The sequence below is a fragment of the Macrobrachium nipponense genome, chromosome 10, assembly GCF_015104395.2.
Source record: "Macrobrachium nipponense isolate FS-2020 chromosome 10, ASM1510439v2, whole genome shotgun sequence".
NCBI lineage: Eukaryota > Metazoa > Arthropoda > Malacostraca > Decapoda > Palaemonidae > Macrobrachium > Macrobrachium nipponense.
Window position 1 is genome coordinate 55,640,250 of NC_087204.1, and position 22,500 is coordinate 55,662,749.

The 22,500-nt window shown below is 38.3% G+C and overlaps 1 protein-coding gene and 1 long non-coding RNA gene across 2 annotated transcripts in view; one reads left to right on the top strand and one right to left on the bottom strand.

Annotated features, from left to right (window-relative positions):
- LOC135223629 (uncharacterized) overlaps positions 1-18,611 on the top strand; it is a 59,886-nt gene extending 41,275 nt beyond the window's left edge. The window contains exon 3 of the long non-coding RNA XR_010316547.1: positions 18,453-18,611. This is a non-coding gene — a long non-coding RNA (uncharacterized LOC135223629). The remainder of the gene's footprint in view (positions 1-18,452) is intronic.
- Positions 2,237-22,500, bottom strand: part of LOC135223628 (uncharacterized) — a 21,609-nt gene continuing 1,345 nt past the window's right edge. The window contains exons 2-3 of the mRNA XM_064262243.1: positions 6,140-6,505; positions 2,237-3,666 (exon numbers count right to left, since the gene is read on the bottom strand). Of these exons, the coding sequence (XP_064118313.1) occupies positions 2,821-3,666; positions 6,140-6,373 (1,080 nt within the window). The 5' untranslated portion in view covers positions 6,374-6,505 and the 3' untranslated portion in view covers positions 2,237-2,820. The remainder of the gene's footprint in view (positions 3,667-6,139; positions 6,506-22,500) is intronic.

The window sequence follows — 22,500 nt, forward strand, 5'->3', positions numbered from 1 at the left end:
TTCCTCGACATCTGCCATGTGCATATTGGCAAATAGGACACCAAAAGGGGATCCCATACCGATACATCTACCTGTCGAAAGAGGTCGCCCATATGTGAGAGGAACGAGGCCTCCTTGGTGCAGATTTGAAGAAGACGTTGAAGGGCATCTTCTGGTATATCAAGGGGTGTAGCACCCGAGCGATAGATCTTAAAATGATGTAGATGCTTTCATTCTCCGGTACATTCATGAATAGAATTTCTACATCCAAAGATGTGATGGTTGAGCTCGTAGACTTAGTATTCAAAATATCTATGAGCTCTACCCAGTGGCGGAATTAGGCGGGGTTGGCGGTCGCCCCCCTTCAGCTGAGAATGGTGCCCTTAAGAGTAGATTATTATCAAACATCAGTGTCATCAAAAATCAAAACTTATGATAATATTAGTAGTAGTAGTAGCTGTAGTAGTAGTAGTTGCTCTTGTTGCTGTTGTATCAATAGTAGTGTAATGAACATATTTTCAGAAATTAGTGTCAAATTTAAGAAAAAATGAACCCTGCAACAACGGGCTGAGAGGGTCCAGAGGGACTAAGAAAACTTGCTCCCGAATGCTTGTGAAATGTTATAAAGCGTTTGGCTTATTGCTTTGTGCCTTCGGTGTTCGCCACCCCTTACTTTAACAAACAGCCCCCCTTTCCTGAATTCCTGGATCCAGCACTGACTCCACCGGGCAAACCTCAGGGGATGTAGGGAGTGATGATGTTATCCAGAGTCTTTGGTATTCCATATGTTAGAGAGTCAACTTGGGTAATTATAGGGTACAACAGGTTGCTGGCCTAATGGGTCTTGACGGTGCCGTAACAATACCCTGGCCCATAGTCTCTGATGATCATAGGCATTTTCATAGATCTACTGTCAGAATTTATTTTCTTAATTATCGCATTCAATGTTCTCCTCAGGCTTTCGGTAAGGTCTGTTCAGGCGCTAGAATTTCACAGGGTCACTTAAGATGCCGTTCATTTCAGCATCAAATTCTTCACGTTTCATGATGACATAGATGGCAGACTTGACACCTTTTCCGAAGATGATGTCCGGATGTTCTTGGAGCTGGCGGGCAGCTTTGTTAGATGAAGGGGATGATCATACTTCTATAGTTCCCCCCTATTGGCGTCCGGCTTCCCCGACGAGTTCCTCCCAGATGTTATCAGAGAGGGTTACCTTTCCTTCGGCCTGGAGAAAGAGAACAATTCACTTATAAGGGTTTCAGTTTCAATACGCTTCACTGCTTCGTCGGGCCTTTTAGTGAAGTGACAATTAAGGCAAAGGTTGAAAAGCTGTTTTTGTCCATCAGCGAGACAGTGAGAACCACTGACCATTGGAAATTCCGAACCCCAATGACGTCGTTCAAAATTTGAGTTCTAGCCATAAGGTCAACATGTAGAAATAATGTAAATGGAAAGAAACGTAAATGATTTTTGCTTATTCCTGAGAAGCTTACCTGCGGAGAAAAATAAGTACAGACTGATTCAATACTAGATAAAAAGATATAATATGTGAATAATGATATTTACTTCAATAGGAATATATATCAGCGCTTCCAAGACATATTTTCAAAGCACTGTGGCATCTTCCTTATTATGGATAATACATATTTGATACTGTACACGATGTGTAAGCAAGGACAGTGATCTGCTAATTCTGTAATTCATATACATTAATAGAATACAAATACCTCGTAGTTACAGAAACAAGCTCAGAATGATCCTAACTTGGAAATGAATTTGAAACGTTTTAGTATCGCTTCTTTGTTTATATTGATCATTTTCATGACATTGGTAATGTTCGTGTTCTTTATACACAGAAAATATTCTTAATTTTTCAAATGTTGGTCTTTAAGAATGCTTTTGTTTACATTAAGTGCTTATCCCAGATGGACAGAAACAGGAAGAAAATTATTTTGTGGTTTAGTTGTATCATTTCTGTAATAACCACATAAAGACTCGTTGTTTTTATTTCCTTTCAAGTATATGCTCATGCCGGATTCGTTGTTCGTTAGTTCGTTCCGTTCACTGACATGAATTTATTCAGACTGTATCACATAGCCCAAAAAGCTGTACTACGAGACAAACAGAGCTGCACACCCATGCACTCGTCTTTCTAATGAAAACAAAAGCTATTGGAGCATCCCAAGATTTTTTTGACAATTCGGAACCTGAAATAATCGCGATGTGAAGCAATCAACGGCAACTTTAGCTGATTTTTGCATTTGCTGTTTTATTGTGAATACATATCAAACTATTCTTAGGATCAGTGGGCCTATGGACGTCCATTTTCATTAGTTTTTACCTTTGCAGATAAAGCTGTAATTGATGTATTAATCTTGAACGAATAATTATATATCTGGGTAAGAGAGCATTCACCGTAAAATTATACACTGCGTATGTCAATTACATTTTTATAACGTTGTCTCGCTCTTTTTTGTCACTATGGTTCATTGGTAGATGAAAATTTTCTTTGTAATATTGGAATTTTTATTCTGCCTATCATCTAAACAAAGTTTTGATAATTGTAAACATTGCTATTTCATTTTCATTCAATTATTAACATGTTGATATTTTACTGCTTCACAAAATATATTTGGGTTTGTTCTTGTTTCATGAACTATATGTGTAGGTACGCGTGCGCCAACTCCTTCGTTATTTCCTTCGCCTAGTCATTGAATTTCTGTTTGGGACATAATTAATTTATGTCCCGAATTAATTTAATTTAAGACTGTGAGGATATCTAAAGAACACAAATATAGTATACATAGAGTTGCACACTCTGCTATCAAGGAAAAGCGATTAGTTTGGGAATATGAAATATCCATCACCATCGGTGTTAACATCTTGTTGCCTTGAGTTCAGGTTTCCGAATCCCCTGTCAAATGACCCAATATCGTCAGCAGTATCGTGCTCACTGTCAAACTCTAATCCTTTGCGTTGTATTGGAATAGTCGGCAAGAATCTTGAACCTCCTCCAAGGAAAGGATTTGCTGGCAAAGCCGTTGGTAATCTTCTTAACCCAAAAGCAGGTGCCAAAGGTCCTCCAAGACCATTCTGAGGTGCCCTCTGTAGACTGGCGAGGAACTCATTGAGCTCTTGATTCTCATTTCTGTTACTTTCTCCGGTGTATGTTGGAGTAAATCCAGATTGTGGTTGTAACTGATTTCTGTCTGAAAACTGGAGAGAATTTGACAGTCCTCTTCCATCATTACCATCAGCATTGAGGTAATATCCCAAGAGATCTCGTACTGAGTCGCGTCCTCCAAGTCCACCCCTGAGCCCTGGGAGGAGAGAGCCAAGCCCTAGAGCTCTTGGGTTTATAAGACCGGTGCCAAGTCTGTTAGGTAAACCGAATGGTCCAATCCTTTTAAGAAGGGAACTTTGTGGATCTTGTAACCCTTGTAAATCAGGCAAACCTTGGAGTTCAGCCAATGCTTGCAGGCCATTCCTGTCACCTAGATTTGAGAGGCCTCCAAGACCAAGACCATATGGGAGCAGCTGCTGTTGCAGAGGAAGACTACCTGGGACACCCAAACGTAATGGATTGAAAGCTGAGGCAAGGATTGGATTCAGGAAAGGTGAACCGAGCAGTGCTTGCCGAGGCTCCAACTGTGAATCAATCCCAGGTTGGTCGTTCGACAATACCTGTTGGAATACAAATGATGTTAGTTTATCAAACCTCATAAAAAGGGCTGAAACGGCATCCTACCTTCTTTTGTAGTCTACCTACGTATTTATTAAGATTTTGCCTGGATCCATCAACTCTGTACAATGATTAAGCTCTCTTTCAGGCATATAATCTTTCTGTTATCTAAATTCGCACTACGATATGTCATTGTTCCTATTTGCTGACTTTACACATGAATCACCAGACGCCGTGGTCAGATTAAACTTGGATCCTCGTTTGCTGGATAGATTGAGTATAAACACATTGGGAGCACTTGACTACTAAAACTCACTTAGGTTTATCAGTCTCATATATAGATGTTCAAATTTCTTTCTTGACCTGCTAAATTCTTCCACTATTTATTATTCGAATTTGTTAGATTAAATTCTTATATTTATAAAACTTTCAAATGATTAAGTACACATGTATTACACACACACGCTCACATATATATTATATATATATATATATATGTGTGTGTGTGTGTGTGTGTGTGTGTGTGTGTGTATAGGCATTATCACTATACAAGGTTAAAGAAAAAAATCTAAGCTGATACTAAATTTATGCGGTTTTTTTTAACTAAGCTGAAGCCAAAAATAAACAGTTATATGATGATTTGTATACAACACAAAAAACTAGACAAAGTTCCAAATTGATTTCATTTTCATTTCTTAAAAATACAAAGTTATTGAAAGTTAAAAGAATGAGTACTAAGCAGTATGCGTAATTGATTTTATATGGTCAGTTTTAGGGTTGTGCCTTTCAAACTTTAGAAAACGGATTTAAAAAAACACTCGCATAGCAAACAAGCATTTATTTCCATACAAGCCGTCCTTTAACTATGTATTTCTAGTTATGAAGCTCATCCTTCAGTCTTTGGCCACGAACGGTCAGTTGATGTGCTTGGTTTGAATCTCCAGTTCTGTTTATAGTCTTTAGTGAAAACATCTCTCTTAACCTCTGATTGTCGTTTCATTTTTGTGTCATTTTCAAATAATATTGGCTTTATAAGAAGAACAGGAAATGATCATTTTCAATTTCGATTTGGTTTTGACCTGTTAATAGTGTACCTTTAATCCAAATTTTATTAATTGTGGTTTCGATGGTCTAATGATGAGGGAGGTGTTAACCTGAAACTAACTGATGCAATAAAATGGAACATTTGAATCTGTGACTCGGGGAGAGAAGAAGCAACAATGGCAGCAGGTTCTCTGTGAGAGCTTTGAGAGGGAAGGGAAAAGCATAAGAAGGAAAACATTAAAGGGTGCATGTAGAGAGGGAATGTTGACGCAATTCTTTTATGAAAGTGGTGTGTGGTGTTCATTGCAAATGAAAGAACATGTGCATTGCTCTCTATAGACGAGCAAGACGGATTGCATGGTTGGAAAAAGCAGAGATACGAAAAGTACGATTATTGATGCTTATAAAATAATTATATAAGCTGACGTGAATTGCCTTCAGAGGTGTGGCCGAGAATCAAGTACACAACTACATCAGTAACTGTAAAAAGGTGCATATATATATATATATATATATATATATATATATATATATATATATATATATACACATACATAGTATCACGTTTTATATACTTCGTGATCAAGTTATTCAGATAATATATATATATATATATATATATATATATATATATATATATATATATAATATGATAAAAGTTTTGATCACATTAAGAAGTTGTTCGGTTATAGTCTAGTGAAGATTGTTCGTAATCTGTTAGTTATAAAGGGGAGAGAAACCGAAAATGTGTTCGCTTTGGTAACGTGAAAGACGAATAGAATGGCAAGGACTCGATGTGTACTTACGGGGCGCGAAATACCGCTGGATGTAGTTTGGGTAAAGGAACTATATATATATATATATATATATATATATATATATATATATATAATATATGTGTGTGTGTGTGTGTGTGTGTGTGTGTGTGTGTGTGTGTGTGTGTGTGTGTATAATATCCTGTTGGCGATGCTTCGTCTAAACTTAGTGAAAATTATATATTTTGACGGTGTAATTGCAGATCAAAGGGAACTAAGGAAGATATTAATTCCAAAAGCAAATTGCAATGGATTTTTTTTACGATGAATGGAAAGCCTAATTCAATTTTTTTGTACGCTAGGGCTTTTAACATGTCGCAGAAAACTTCGGAAGCTGTTCAGATAAAAAAATTTTGAAGCACATAATATGCGTCACTAGCTAACAGAAGTTAAGAAAAGCCTACGACTTATGGTTGAATGACCGATATAGCTTGAATACAATAATGAAGAGTAGGATTGATTACAAGGCATTTACGTAAAAACTAATGTTCTTCATATATATGTATACGCTCATACATATATATATATATATATATATATATATATATATATATATATATATATATATATATATATATATATGCAGTTCTGCTGTGTTTTTATCAGAATTACTTACCTGAGCTGACCCTAGAGAAAGCATCCACGCAAATATAAATAAAGATTTCTCCATCACTCTCGAGAAAAACATTTTTATCTGCCACCTGACGTCACCACAGGTGATTTCACTTCTTTGGCGAGACGAGTTGATATGCCTGTGCCACGAGTGGCCGTCAGAACAAGAATGATTCAGGCTACAGGGCAGTGAGATCTGGCCTGTTCCTCCAAACGTCGTTCTTCCGGTGAGGACCATTCTTCTGCTGCGGTGCTTTCACATTTTTGTTGCTTCACTTCCGTCGACTGTTTAGACCAACGGGCCATTGTCTTCAAGTAGAGAATATTTTCTCCCGGTTATCCGATAACACCCTATATTAAAATCATCTTTCTGGAACAAAACAAAACAAAAGTTGGTGCTGGAATTTGAGAAAGGGTCCGAGCGGTAATTTTCGTCAAAATGGAAACTCGGAGTTCCAATAACACTTCTTCCATCTAACTTTCAGAAACAGTGGTACCATTTGCCATTTTAAAGAAAGGAACTACGTAACTAAACAGTTTTCACACTAAGAATATTCTATTAATTATAGTTTTTATTAGCCGCAATTCATAAAATCATTTCGTTGTTTAGCAAAACGAAGCACATTATCATATCAGCCAAGCTCACACACAATAGAATAGTCAGTTATAGGTAATAAAACGAAAAGAGCAACATACAGGAAGAAATTTACAGAACTTACAGGGGAAAAATGACTATGTTTTTGAATGTACATAATTGAATATAATATATATATATATATATATATATATATATTATATATATACTTATATATATATAATATATATATATATATATATATAGTATGTATGTGTGTATATATATATATAGATATATATATATATATCATATATATATACATTATATATCTAATAAATAACAAAACAATAGATGAAGATGAATATACACAGTAACGCGGTACTGAGGCTTACCTCTAATGTGAAAACAAAAATTTGCGAGTGTGTTGTTCAGGCAACTACAAGTACACTGACATTTCATGTCCACGAATATTACACAGGTCTAGGATTTTGCACAGTTTTCCAACCATATGCATAAAAGTAATGGATTTACATCATCCTTGAAATGAACAAAGGAACATGACTGTTAAGAGAACAAGGTAACCAGCCATGCAAGTGATAATAAGGTCAAAAAAGGTCAACTGGTCAGACCTGACATTATGAGAGGTAAGGTACCCTTCTTCTAGCTTGCCTCTTCAACTGAAGGAAGGGCAGTAAAGTGCTTTTACATACGTTCAAAGAATAAAATAAAGAAATAGATAAATATATTTCAACCTACTTAAAAAAAATACTACCTTAGGCCATCCTATGAATCCTGCCCACACAGTATCTGACAAGATTAAATTTGCAGAAAATTGTACTTGAGTGTAGCATCTACAAACAAGAGAACCTCAACCTAAGAATGGAAGGCCAGGGTCCAGAGACTTTGTCACAGTCCAATAATAGAGAACTGTGGGGTAGCTCCAGAGATATATAACAATGGTCGCTACTGCATTTATACTTGACCTATGAGGCTATCTATGACAACCCCCTGAGGAGAAAAACTTTCATAGTTTTTGCTCCGTCATAGACCTATTTGGAAGGCTTATCATTAGTGCTCTTCATTTCCATTACTCTTTCACGGCATTCATAAAATGCGTTAGCTTGCATTTTAGAGATCAAATCTGTTGAAGGTAGAGCATTAACTGCTCCTTCAATGACATGCATGAGGTTCGCTTTGTCAGTGCAGAGGAGCAGCGAGCCATCCACAGCAATCATTGACCGTGGCACCAGAGCCATCTCGTATTCACCAACTGTAACTTCAAGCTTGGGAACCAACTCTGTATTAAACTGCTGAATGACAAGAAACCGTGCTAGCAGCTGGCACTCTGCCTTAAGTTTAATAACTCTGTTACCAGCTGCCATTCGGGTCTTCTCCATCCAGTTCGAGAGTGTCTTCAGTTTCAGTTTTTTTTATTTTGTCCCAAATGAATATTTTGGAAGCTTTTAGAATACAATCTTCAATAAAGTCCTCACTACTTTTGACCTAAGTTTGCATAGCTGAGGATGTCCTGTTTTGTTTAAGGAGGAATGAGTGCAGATAACGCAATGCTCTTCAAAAGTGTTTCGATTGCGAAGGGATTCCAATCGCAGTAGAGTTCCAAAGATTTTCTGAGTTCTAGTGCATTGTGGCTGGAATGCAGGGAGATATTTCCATGAGGATGATAATGGTCCCCTGTTTTGGTTGAGTTCTGAGAGTGGTGAGGGAAGCGTAGCAAGAACTGGTTAACAATTCGAGCTAGGTGAGGTGTGGTGTGAAGCAGTCTATCCAGGGTGCCTTCATCTTGAGTGAGCCTAACGGTGCCTCGTTGTTTTACAAACCCTTTATCTCTTGCGTCAATGCTTGGTCAGTAAACAAACTTGTGAATGGAATTTCAGATTTGTTCACAACAAATTCTCCAGACCAGTGCATTCATTTGAGCAATGTAAAGTGACATCAACCTTGCATAATTGAGGAGGATATGGGCAAAGTATTTTATTTGATTCTCTAAAGCAGTGAGGTACCCTTTCTCCCAATCTCCTTGCCTGCAGGCACAATCAGGTGCAACTAGCTGTCAATTCGTTCTGATTATTGGTCCAGCTCTCCAACTGCTTCCTGCTTCTCTTGTTTTTGCACGTGGTTTGCATAGTAGAACTGAATATCCTAAAAGATCCCAACCTTTTAGGATCTCGCTCGTGAAGGGCCTACTTTAGTTTCACTTTCCACACACTGTAAGCGCACGGTTTCAGGTTGAAATTCACCAAAGATCGCATCAATTTACGTCATCATGACGGCCAATGCATTGAAAATTATTAAAATATAACCATGAATAACTGTTTATATAATGTAATCATATTAAAACTAAATTTTGAATCATCTACATTAGAATTCAAAATTTAAGTAATCTATTTATTAACTTTATACAGACATTTACCTCTAATTTATTAACTTTATACAGACATTTACCTCTAATCAATCTGGACACTCAAAATTTGACCGAGCACCCTCAAAAACCTGCCTTGTCTAGATGCAAAGATTGTCATTTTCAGCTAAAATGTTCCTGACATATGACCCAGAGTTGGTTCGGTGGTGGCCTTTTTGAAAAGGGCCCAAAAATGGGTTTTATGGGTCTCTAAAAATTTGCACCCTAAGATTTCCCGTTGCTGTAGTCCATCACGATACCAAATCTTGAAAAAATCGATTTCAGCACAAAAATCCTACGGGACGCCATTTTTGTGCACATCATCTTACACTATTTCCAGAGAAGTGGTCAATATGAAATTGTCTCAGCTATCCAGTGATGATCGCATCTTCGCTGAACGCTGAACAAAAAGAATATCGGATCGATCCCTATCTGAAAAGAGAATCATGAAACTATCGAAATTGAGACGAAAATTTGGAATGTTATCTGGCACATTGGAGTACACTATGCCATAGGCAGATTTTACAGGTATCTGTTATTAGTTTTCTGTAAAAGAAAACTATTGAGATGGCTCTGTCTGTCCGTCCGCACTTTTTCTGTCCGCCCTCACATCTTGAAAACTACTGAGGCTAGAGGGCTGCAAACTGGTATGTTGATCATCCACCCTCTAATCATCAAACGCATCAAATTGTAGCCCTCAAGCGTCAGTGATTTATATTTTATTTAGGGTTAAAGTTAGCCATAACCGCCCGTCTGGCAACTATATAAAAACAGGCCACCACCAGGCCATGGTTAAAGTTTCATGGGCCGTGGCTCACACAGCATTATACCGAGACCACCGAAAGGTAATTTATTTTCGATGGCCTTGATTATACACGGTACAGAAAACTCGATTACATCGAAGAAACGTAGGCCGATTTTTTACTTGTTTATTTGTTATGCCTGCTTTTTTCTCTCTCTCTCTTTAATGATATTATCGCCTTCTTCACAATTTTATTATGGAGGTTGGAATTGCTACGTAATTTCCGTAAGATTTAGTAGCTGCAGCTAAACACTATAATGTAACATTCGGAAGTAGAGCAACCCTTCAGAAGGAACAAGTTACCTCGGCTCGTTCTTGGGAACAAGTCGCACTCACCTTATTCCTTATTCCTGGAGCGGAACCAGCAGATAGAAAGATATCGAATGACTCCAAAATAAAGACGTTGGAAAGTGAGACACTGACAAAACACCATTACGTCACAACGTTTTTTGGGTCCTCTTTTCTATTAAATACAAAAGAACATTTAACCGTCTCATTTTATCATCCGTTTATCTCAAAAGGTAGATGTGATGATAAGATTGTGAACGAAATGAAAAGTGAACGCGCGAAACTCTAGTAAGAAGGAATGGGAGAATAGAAAATGGAGGTAAAAGGAATCATGATAAAGATGATGTAATTTGCTAAAACAAGGAATTATTAAGATGATGAATGGAAATATTTCCGAAATACCTTAAGATGATTGAGACGAAACGAATTTATCTTCCAATTTAAACTTCGAAAAATATTTGTTTCGTGATACGAAGTATTTCTTTTATCTACTTTTTATAGCTACTGTTTTGGTTTTCAAAGTCTGATACATACTCAGTTTTACAAATACAGTGAAAAAAGATATCCTTTGGAAAGCAAAGCCTGCTGTACACAACAATGACAGAGGTGAATCATATCTAAACTAGCAGTATTGCATAGACCTGTTTATCGGCCAGGAGACCTCTATCTCCCTCCACTCTGTTCAGGGGATTGAATGGCTTGTGAGGACTTCATGTGTGTAACCAACACTCCAGACAAGGATGGATGGGTCCCACCAAATCTTAAGGAGCTGCTGCTTCGAGGAGAATATGCAGCATTTAAGTAGCAAACCCAGCTTCACAGAAGTGGATTTATAGACGTTACTTTCTGCTTACAAGCCCAAAGTACTGATGGGTGAAAGTCATCCAGTTTCTAAATTCTCAAACATTTTTGAGAATTTAGGGATGGGGAAGAGATTGATTATGGAACTATTTAAACAAATTATTTTTGTGCAATCAGGACTATCCTGATCAATTTTAGTAGGAATATAATGAAGACTTAATATGAGCTTCTGAATACGGCCTAGAAGGAAAGAAGGACAACTTGTGAAGTTCAGATTTGATTTGCAATTTGCGACTAATAAAGAAAACTGATGACAAAGGGAGCAGAACCCTGAGGAAAACATATGTTGAAAAGAGGACGGAGATAACACCCATCTACAACAGATAGAGAATAGTAGTCTTAATAATAAGCTCCCCGTCAGTGGCGTGGTTGGTGTGGTCTTGGCCTGCCACCTCGGTGGCCACGAATTCGCTTCCCGGGCATTCCATTGAGGGGTGAGAGATGTGAATTTCTGGTGATAGAAGTTCACTCTCGACGCGGTTCGGAAGTCACGTAAAGCCGTTGATCCCGTTGCTGAATAACCACTGGTTCCATGCAACGTCAAAACACCATACAAACAAAAATAAGCTCCCGTAGGGGAGTAGCGACGTCTGTCCACCTCTTATGTGCGCTGTAAACATATAATAATAACTAAAAGTTCTTTGTAGCGTCCCTACGGCCCCTAACTGTAACCCTTTTCATTCCTTTTACTCTTCCTCCGTTTATGTTCTCTTCCATCTAACTTTTTTCCCTCTCTTATTAATTATTTCAACGTTATTCTCAGAGCTGAATAACCTCATAGATCCCAGCGCTTGACCTAAATTTTATATTTATAATAAACTCAACATGGCCTAACAGGGGCGAGGAATAAAGCATGAACCGGGTTTCTAGCAATTGTGACCTTCTGCCACTCTGCAAAAACATTAGAAATGTTGGGTATCCCCAAACTTCGGGAGGGAGGATGACGTCATGCGAGTGAAATGAAAGACTATTAGTGAACGCTTTACAGAACTATTAATGACCTGCCTTACAGAACCAACCTATAGTGATAATTAAAGGGAGGGCTGATATTCCAGTAGTTCTGGAAAGTGAGAACCAAGTCGAGCTTATATAGCTATAGTAACAGATATGGCACTTAAACACACACACACCACACACGTATATATATATATATCTATATAATATATATATATAATATATATATATATATATATACGTGTGTGTGTGTGTTTAAGTGCTGTAACTGTTACTATTTGTATAATATATATATATAGATATAATATAATATATATGATATATATATATGTATATATATATATATAGATATATATAATATATAATATATATAATATATATATATAAAATGTACTGGGCCACTGAGGATATGCATCATTTTCTCCAAATGATCACCTCTCTTCATGACGGTGCCACCTTTGCGTTTATCTGGTCTAGAAAGAATGAGTTCCTTGTTTGACTCAAATTCCTCAGTGGTTCTTGTAATTTTGATCCAACAGCAATATACTCATTTGTTACTTGTATTCACTCATCAGTTACCATAGAAAACTAATCTTTGATGTCGTTAAACACTACTTTTTTCTCAACACAGATACCGATGCTCCGTTTGTTTATCTTATTTGCGAATAGTTCTAAAGATACTTTCATTTTAATATGATCGGGTTTAGGCATGAAGTAATTGTCAATTCCAAGAGATAGAAAGTATTTCTCTCTTCTTGTTAAGGGGTATTCAGAAAAGCTACGAACAACTTGATTAACATTACAGGATGCAAGTTTGAAGAGTTTGTTGGCATAGGTGATACAAACGTTTTTATTTTATTTTATTTTTTTATGAATGAGTTCTAAGACATGGTTAAGCTCTAATTATACGAATACTAGCGCATGCTTATAAAAATGTATTAAAAAGACTTCTTATTGATTGAACTTTTTAAAAACATATAATGTCTCTTAATTCACATAAACAGGAAATCGTAGCCACTTAAGGAACAACATCAAAACGGTGGCGTGCCAAACGAATCCTCAGAAGGTTCTCAGTTCTCTGTCGACAAGTAATAAGATGTCAGATGGAAATAAAATGAGAGAGAAAGTATCGTTCTGGGGCCTGATATGTGGTTCACATTTTAACTGGAAAGATCATAGAGCAGACACAAAAATAATTGCAAACATACCTTCAATCTAATAAAAAAAAAATCATATGTGTGTGAAGATGATAGTTCAATCCTATTGTTGCTCTGTAAAGCAGCTGAATTATCAGTTAAATCTACGGAAATTAAATGTTAATCTATTGTCTGAATCGACATAAAAAAAAATCTGATCATGATAAAGAACTGAGAATCTACGCTGGTACTTTTAAAACGTCCCCAGATTCATCACTGGAAGTTGAAAAAGGCGAACCCCCAGTTTCTACACCACGTTCTGATGACTATGCATAGTACATTAAGAATGTAAGCGAGTGATTTTCCCACTGTAATGTCATTTGACCAATCATCCCTTGCTCTATCTACTTAGAGCTAATCGACGTAATGAATCGATAACCGCGAGGATTAGAATTCCTTCAGTACTAGAACTTCCACTTCCTTGAACTATCCAGTGTGGTCCGACCCTGTGTCCAATGGTTCTGTTTACCCAAAACTCATGTTTATGCTTCTGAAATCGTTAACAGTGGGAAATAGACCGTGTAAGACACAAAGATACACAGTACAAATCACACTGTTGGAGCTTACTCTCCATCAGGTGTAAGGTTTTGTTGCCATGTCTAATAAAGCGTCTAGAACAGATCAGTTATCTTAACAAACCCTGTTTTACAACGGTACCTACTGTGTTGTACATTCATCAGTCCAGATAATTAACAACAGGCCAGACACCACAACAATAAAAAATTTCAGTTACTATAAGTGCTTTCAAAGCCCTTTCAAAGTGCGTCTTGAAATTATGTCTCCTGAGCAAAAACTACGTTTTCGGTTTGCAAGCGATATCTGACGCTGGTATCAATGTTTACATAGGTTGGATTTCTGCTCGCATGGTTAAGAAGGAAGATGAAGGCGCCGGTAAATCAGTCAAAACTTTCAACTTCTGTGACGAGATCTAAAGTACCAAAGTCCTTCGGTAATTATTCAGTATCATGAGAACCATCATCGTCAATACATGGCAAACTTTATGGAATAATGAAGGCAACAATGATCTAAAACAGGACAAACCCATCGCTGAATTGCTGCCTTCATATCCTGAGAACGTCACAATGAAGATCTTTTATCTCTTCTTCGAATTCGTCAAACTCGTTGACCCATGGATAATAGATAAACAGCACATATGACCTAATCCCTGTATGCAGAGAAGGCAGGTCAACGGTAGCAGTGCAGTTGAGCATGTTCCATGTGAACGGTCAGACTTCGGTCAACAGCGAAAGCCAAGTTTTCGGAGTGTAGTATCACACAAGGATTTTTTTCAGTATCTTCGCCATTTTATGTGTGTGCGTTTAATTCTTTTTTTCAAGAACAGCAAATTATTAAGTACAATTTGCCTTTTATCAGTAATAAAAAATTACACAAGTCCGTCTTATGAGTTAAATATTTTGACTCCAGTTAGGCTCAACTAATAATAATAATGATATGGAGGAAGCACGCCCTCTTTTAAACAAGTCTTGTTAAAAAGTAGGATCTTTTCTATTTTCCTTATAAATAGCCTTTTATTTAGGCTTAGCAATTTGGTCAGCAACTGGCCAATATTTATATTGAAAAAGGACAGCGTGGAATGCGGGAAATATTTTTTATTGAAAATATTCAATCAGTAATCCATGGATTACTTCGTGGTCTCGGTCTCATTGGGTGGCCTGGATTCTGGTTCTTCTCCACGTTCAGGTACGTTTTGACCAACTCGATTATCATCCTCTGGACATGTTTGAGAAGGATCTGGAGAAATAAGGCGCTCTGGTCAGAATTTATAGTGGGTTCTTGATCAATGGGGTATTATGATTGGGTGCCTGGGGCAGGTCGCCTCGGACGAAGCCTGCTCTCCTGTGTTAATGTTTGTGCTTCGTCTTGCGTGCGAGCGTCATTGTAGTGCTGTGGATGAATGAGAGAATATCAATCTTCAGATGAAGAATTCTGATTCGCTCACTCGCTTTGGGGGGCCGCTCGGTGCAGATCTCCTGGTGCCCATGAGGAGGAGAAAGGTTTCCTGTGTAATGTGGAGGGATGGTGTCTCCTTCCCAATGTGCAATGCTTCCAGGTGGCGAAGGTGGCGGTGGTCCATAGTCCAGTCAATTATTTCTATATTTAGGATTATGTCTTTACTTGTAATTCTCTGGTTATGGGCAGTCCTGGCATTGTTAAAGATGGCTCCTTCTTGGGCATGGCAGGAAATCCTCTCGAAGAAACACACGGTGGTCATACCAGTGTATCAACCATAGCATCCTCGACAGGGCATGATACCAGTAAACCACACTGGTTTTCTTCAAGGGGTCCTGCTGAGGGGTGGCTGGATTATTACGCATCACCAGGCTGCTTGTCTCTTTACTTTTGTTGTAAATAACCAGATAAATAGTCTTATTGGGATCAGCAGGGTAGATATTATCCTCCATAATCTTCTTTATATTTCAGATGAAATTGTCCTTTATAAAAGAACTCTATGTGTTTAGGGACATTAGTGCAAGGTTCCTGCCAGTACCATTTATCGATGTCCCTCTTGATAGACTTCTATATTCCAGCTTGGATGACCATTGTCGACGAGGACCTGGGTTACACATTCCAGTTCTTCTTGTATGTCATTCCAGGAGGAGCAGTGCGAGGGGGCCCTCCTGATGTAGGCACTGATGGTGGAGAGCTTATACCTCTCGGGGGCACTCACTTGCTCCGTTCATACATATGCCCAGGTTCGTTGGCTTCATCTGGACCTTCTTTGCTCAATAAGGACGTCAAGGAAGGGGAGGTACTCTTGACTATGTTTAATGGTGAAACTGAGGCAACTATGATTGTGGAAATCACGCCTCAGGTTCTCAATTTCCTCTTGTGAATTGGCAATGGCGAAGGTATTGTCGGTGTAGTGCACGTACATCATTGGCTGGTCAAAGCTCTCGAAGACCTTCTGCTTTACAGTGCCCATATAGATATTGGTGAAGAGAATTCCAAAGGGAGAACCCATCATCACCACGTCGATCTGGGTATACATATGGCCACGGTAGTTGAAGAAAGGGGCCCTCTTAGTGCATATTTCCAGGAGGATACAGAGGGCATGCTCAGGGATGTTCAGGAATGGAGTGGTGAGGTTCCTGTACACACGGTCCAAGACAATAGACATTCAAACCGGAATATAGAAGTCTATCAAAAGGAACATCGACTGATGGTACTGGCAAGAGCCCTGCCCCAACGTCCCTGGACACAAAGAGCTCTTCTATAAAGGACAATTTCATCAGAAATGTAAAGAAGATGAATATGCCCTCAAGAATATCATCGAGGATAATGTCTGCCCCACTGACCTCAATAAGAATATTCACCTGGTTATTTACTACAAATGTAAAAAGACAAGCAACTTGGTGATGCATAACAATCCAGCCGCCCCTCGGAAGGTTCCCTTGAGGAAAATCACATGGTCTACTGGTACCCATGCCCCATCTGAGGATGCCTCAGCTCATACACCAGTATGACCACCATGCATTTCTCCAAGAGAATTTCCTGTCATGTCCAAGAAGGAGCCATTTTAACCATGCCAGGACTGCCCATAACCAGAGAATTACAAGAAGACATAATCCCAAATAAAGAAATAATTGACTAGACTATGGACCACCACCACCTGCGCCTCCTGAAAGCATTGCACATTGGGAAGGAGAAACCAACCCTCAACATTACACAGGAAACCTTTCTCCTTCCCACAGCTGTCGGGAGACCTGCACCAAGCGCCCCCAACAGCAAGCGAGTGAATCAAAATTCTCCCTCTGAGGATTGAAATTCTCCCATTCATCCACAAGTAACTGCATTGACGCTTGCACGCAAGACGAGCCCCGAACATCAGATGGGAGAGCAGGCTTCGTCCAAAGCAACCCAACCCAGGCACCCAATCATAATTCAGCACTGATCAAGAATCTGCTATAAACACCAACCCGAGTGCCTTGTTTCTCCAGATCCTTCTCAACCACGTCCAGAAGATGACTATCGAGCTGGTCGAAACATGTCCCTAAACTAGAAGAAAAGCCAGAATCCAGACCACGAACGAATCCACGGGATTTCTGATAGAATATTTTCAATAAAAAATATTTCCTGCATTCCACGCTGTCCTTTTCCAATATAAATATTGGCCAGTTGCTGACCAAAAACGCTGAGCCTAAAAAGCGAATTATAAGTAAGAGTGCAAGCTTAGTAATAGAGTGCCTGTTCCAAAGAGTGACATATCCGCAGACTGGCGTATCTTCAGGCCAATTTCTATTCTCCCTGTGCTCTCCAAGTTGCTGGAAAACTTATTTTTAAGCCAAGTATGTGGAATCTAAAGGACTGTTAGCTGATGGTAATCCAAGTAGATTTTGTTGCTGCTTTTGATTTAGTATATCATAATACACTTATTTATATGAGTAACTTCAGAATCTTGGAGTGGGTGGATATGTTTTAGAATTAGCTACTTCAAGATTTCCTTACAGGTGGGCAGTAGCAAGTTGTTGTTGATGGGATCTTTAGTTAACCAAGACCTATAGAGTCCGAAGGTCCACAGGGTAGTGCTCTGGGGCCACTGTTATTTTTGGTGTATACAAGCGATATGGTTGTTGGCTTGGAAAACAAGAATGTTCAGTATGCCGATGATGCAACACTTGTGGTTGTAGAAAAGTCTCCACTTATGAGAAATAAAGCTGCCATCGGCCTCAATCGAGCCATGAACCAGATCAGTGAAAGGTGAAGTCAGTGGTTTGTGAGGCTGAAGTTCAATAAAACGAAAATACTGTTGATTATCAGATCTCACACTTATTTTCCACCCCATCCTCCCCTTCAAGGGAATGGGACTTTGCTGAATGAGCATGAAGCTTCGACTATTCTAGTTGTAACGTATGACTCGCATCTTACTTTTGAGAAACTAATGAAAGTTTCAGCAAATGGCGCACGAAAGTCAGCTATTGTTTGTAAGACCTCATATAATTATAGTAGTGATAAAATCAGTGCATCCTGTTTTAGGCCATTTACTAGAACATTGTTCTCCGGTGTAGATATCTACTCCTGCCAGAGAATCATCTCTTTTAGACAGTTGTTCGTGGTTGTAGAGTTCTGCTTTCTAATATAGTTAGCAGTTATGACTTGGACCATCGACGGATGGTCTCTTGTTTGTCACTTATTTGTAAGATGTATATCAAACGAGATCTTTCAAATTCACAATTGATCCTTAATCCCCTTTACCTGCAGAGAGCAACCAGATTCGCTGATCAGCAGCATCAATATGCAATAAATGTGCCTCACTTTCGAACGTCTCAGTTCTAGAGGTCCTTTATTCCTCACACCGTTGAACTGTGGAACAGCCTCCCAGAGGATGTCGTGCAGCTGGAACTTCAGAAGTTCAAGAGAAGATGCAATATATTACTATCGTAATGCTATTCTCCTTGTAGTTTAATAAATTATTTATTTATTAATTTACTTTTTTTTTCCTTTTTGATAAGCGAGACGACTTCTTTCTGTATTTCCCTTTACCTCCTCGTACTTCCAAATGAACATCTTATTTTTTAGAAACTTGAATTTCAAGTCAATGGTCCCTGTGGCCTTGTTCCATATGAATAGGGTTCATCTGAATAATAATAATAATAATAATAATAATAATAATAATAATAATTAATAATAATAATAATAATAACCCAATATATGTAAAAGCATAACACATGGGCAGTGCCAGTAATCAGATACAGCGCAGGAATAGTGGAATGGACGAAGGCAGAACTTTGCAGTATAGACCAGAAAACGAGGAAATATATGACAATACACAAAGCATTACACCCAAGAGCAAATACCGACAGACTATACATAACACGAAAGGAAGGAGGGAGAGGACTACTAAGCATAGAGGACTGCGTCAACATCGAAAACAGAGCACTGGGGCAATATCTGAAAACCGGTGAAGACGAGTGGCTAAAGAGTGCATGGGAAGAAGGACTGATAAAAGTAGACGAAGACCCAGAAATATACAGAGACAGGAGAATGACAAGCAGAACAAAGGAATGGCACAACAAACGGACAAAACATGATACAGACTAAAGAACTAGCCAGCGATGACACGTGGCAATGGCTACTGTGGGGAGAGCTCAAGAAGGAAACTGAAGGAATAACAACAGCGGCACAAGATCAGGTCCTAAGAACCAGATATGTTCAAAGAACGATAGATGGAAATAACATCTCTCCCATATGTAGGAAGTGCAATACGAAAAATGAAACCATAAACCACGTGGCAAGCGAATGTCCGGCACTTGCACAGAACCAGTACAAAAAGAGGCTTGATTCAGTAGCAAAAGCCCTCCACTGGAGCCTGTGCAAGAAACACCAGCTACCTTGCATTAATAAGTAATACGAGCACCAACCTGAGGAAGTGATAGAAAACGATCAGGCAAAGATCCTGTGGGACTATGGTATCAGAACAGGTAGGGTGATACGTGCAAATAGACCAGACGTGACGTTGATTGACAAAATCAAGAAGAAAGTATCACTCGTTGATGTCGCAAAACCATGGGACACCAGAGGTTGAAGAGAAAAAAAGGGGGAAAATGGATAAGTATCAAGACATAAAAATAGAAATAAGAAGGATATGGGATATGCCAGTGGAAATTGTACCCATAATCTTTGGAACACTAGGCACGATCCCAAGATCCCTGAAAAGGAATCTGGAAAAACTAGAGGCTGAAGTATCTCCAGGACTCATGCAGAAGAGTGTGATCCTAGAAACGGCGCACATAGTAAGAAAAGTGATGGACTCCTAAGGAGGCAGGATGCAACCTGGAACCCCACACTATAAATACCACCCAGTCGAATTGGAGGACTGTGATAGACCAAAAAAAAAAATAATAATAATTCCATCTCCATAAAAGAGTAAAGTAGAAACAAAAGGAAAACTTTGCCTAGAAATCTAAGCTTCAGCAGACTGTTTCTTTGTACCCTTTGGAGCTGTAATAATAATATTTTATTAGACATTTTGCTTATATCAGGGGCTGGTGTAGTCTACATGTTTCGACCATCTCCGTGGTCTTCATCAGGACTAAAATTATCTTTTCGTGGCAAGTTGACATAGAAATTGAAAGCAATCCATTCAGTAGGCTTTGCTGGACAAAACTTTATATTGTGTGTGTGTTATGGCCGCTGCAGCTGCATACATGATGCTTTGAATATTCATATTTGGCCGGCGTGATAATAATACATTTCGAAATTGTCGAAGTTATCAAAAAAAAAAAAAAAAGTCCAAAGAAGAGTGAGAATAACAATATCAGCAATTGCAAAATTTCTCCACGCTATGATAACCTACAGCGTAGTGAGAATATTTTTGTCGAACTTTAATTTATGATAAATTTTATTTGGGTGGCCATCCGGCCGTTAATCTACTGTACTATACATCCAAACCATCTAAGATGAACCCTCTCTTCATATAGTATCACTTAACACGTATGAAATGCAACTAGCAGATACTCGAACTTTACGCGCTTATGAATGAAATCTGGAGGGTGGGGGAGCGGATTTTTATTTTCGTTTTTCACAATTCCATTCGAAATTTCCTGAAGCGAAGACAAGCCTACTTATCCGGCAAACTAGTTTGTACACACAACGTGAATGAAATAGTTTTGAAATAAAATTAAATTTTTAGTCATATATTCCTTGACAACGCATAGTCCTTTACTTTTATTTAAGATTTAAATCCTTTACACGAAACCATTTATGTAGGATTCGTATTTTTCTTGAGAAAAAATTTACCCTAACCTAACTCAAAACTATTTTAGCAACAGTTTTCTCTCTCTCTCTCTCTCTCTCTCTCTCTCTCTCTCTCTCTCTCTCTCTCTCTCTCTCTCTCTCTCTCTCAATACATCACCACTAACTTTCATTAGATTTTCAATGACAAGTCTTACACGTTCCACTAAAAAGGATCTAATTTGAAATGTATAGTAGCACCAAAGTCTTGATCCAACATTTAAACAAAGAATTCGGAATCAGAATTCGGCACTTTCTTCCCATTTTGTAGTATCCCTACGAAACTAATTCAAGAACAGATGTGGGTGGGTGGAACTCATAAATTTTACGTGACCAATGTTTACGAATCCCAGAATAGCTTAAGTCAAGCTCCGTGTCTCTTTCGTTCAATTTGCAACGAAGAATTAACTAACTTAATCATTAGATTTAGTGAAAAAATAATAATCGTTGTTTTTACTGGTAAATGAGCTTAGTATATCGGATTGCACACCGGAATGTGTAAATACTAACACCAACTTATAAGAGAACTGTGCTAACAAACGATGCTCACTTTTTCCTTGAGGACTGGTTCTAGCGTTTATAGTGGGTTTGAGGAGGGTTGGTCCCGTCACGGGGGAGGTAGTGTCCGTTTAACCAAGTCCCAGCCACTGAACCCATCCTGCCTTTACTTTATACCCTCAAAGACACGTACGAATCCCCTGTTCAGATCCAGAATACCTTGTTTTTTTGTATGAATGCTGCCCTAGCAAATGCAACAGATAGTGTAGTTATTTTCAGTGCTGGTTATTCTAACAGGAACTTAGTTAAATTCGTTTCTTATACAGCATTCAGGAAAGTATTAATGGTCATTTATTATTCGTTTCCAGATGTAAAAGGCCAATATCATGTTGTATTGAATGTCAAATAAAAGAATGACGAGAAGTTCGGTTTTCCACAATATTTCAGCTTCATGCAGCTTAGGAAAACTGATGGTTGTTTATTTTTTCCTTAATAATGAAAAGGCAAATTATTCATCTAATATAAATTAGTTTCGTCCTTTATTATTTTTTTTTGATTTTGCACTTTTACATATACTGAAGTGTGGTGTTAAAGCTTATTCCTGAAAGGTTAGCTGCATCAATTCCCCTTAGTTGTCACATTAATTTTTAAATATTCTAAAACAAAGTATGTACTAGGTAGCTAAACATTTCTTGCAGTTGCCTGTCATGCTACGGTCTAAGTCGTCTTTACCAACGTGTGAGGAAAATAGTATTGTTTTACGTTTCTTATCAAAAAGGACTTCGAAGTTGAGGGAATGGTTTTGTTTTCTGATCGTTGCACCCGACTCTAGTACCGACCAGAAAGAGATCTATATAGACGCAACTCACAATCTCTTACTTCAAAGCAGTGATACCAACCCAAATAAAAATCCCGCCAACTTGGCTACTGACTTCCAATTTGTAAACGTCTTACGCCCCTCCCCCTTCCCATGACTCAGATGGTTACTCTGTGAGATGATAATTGACAAATAAAATAA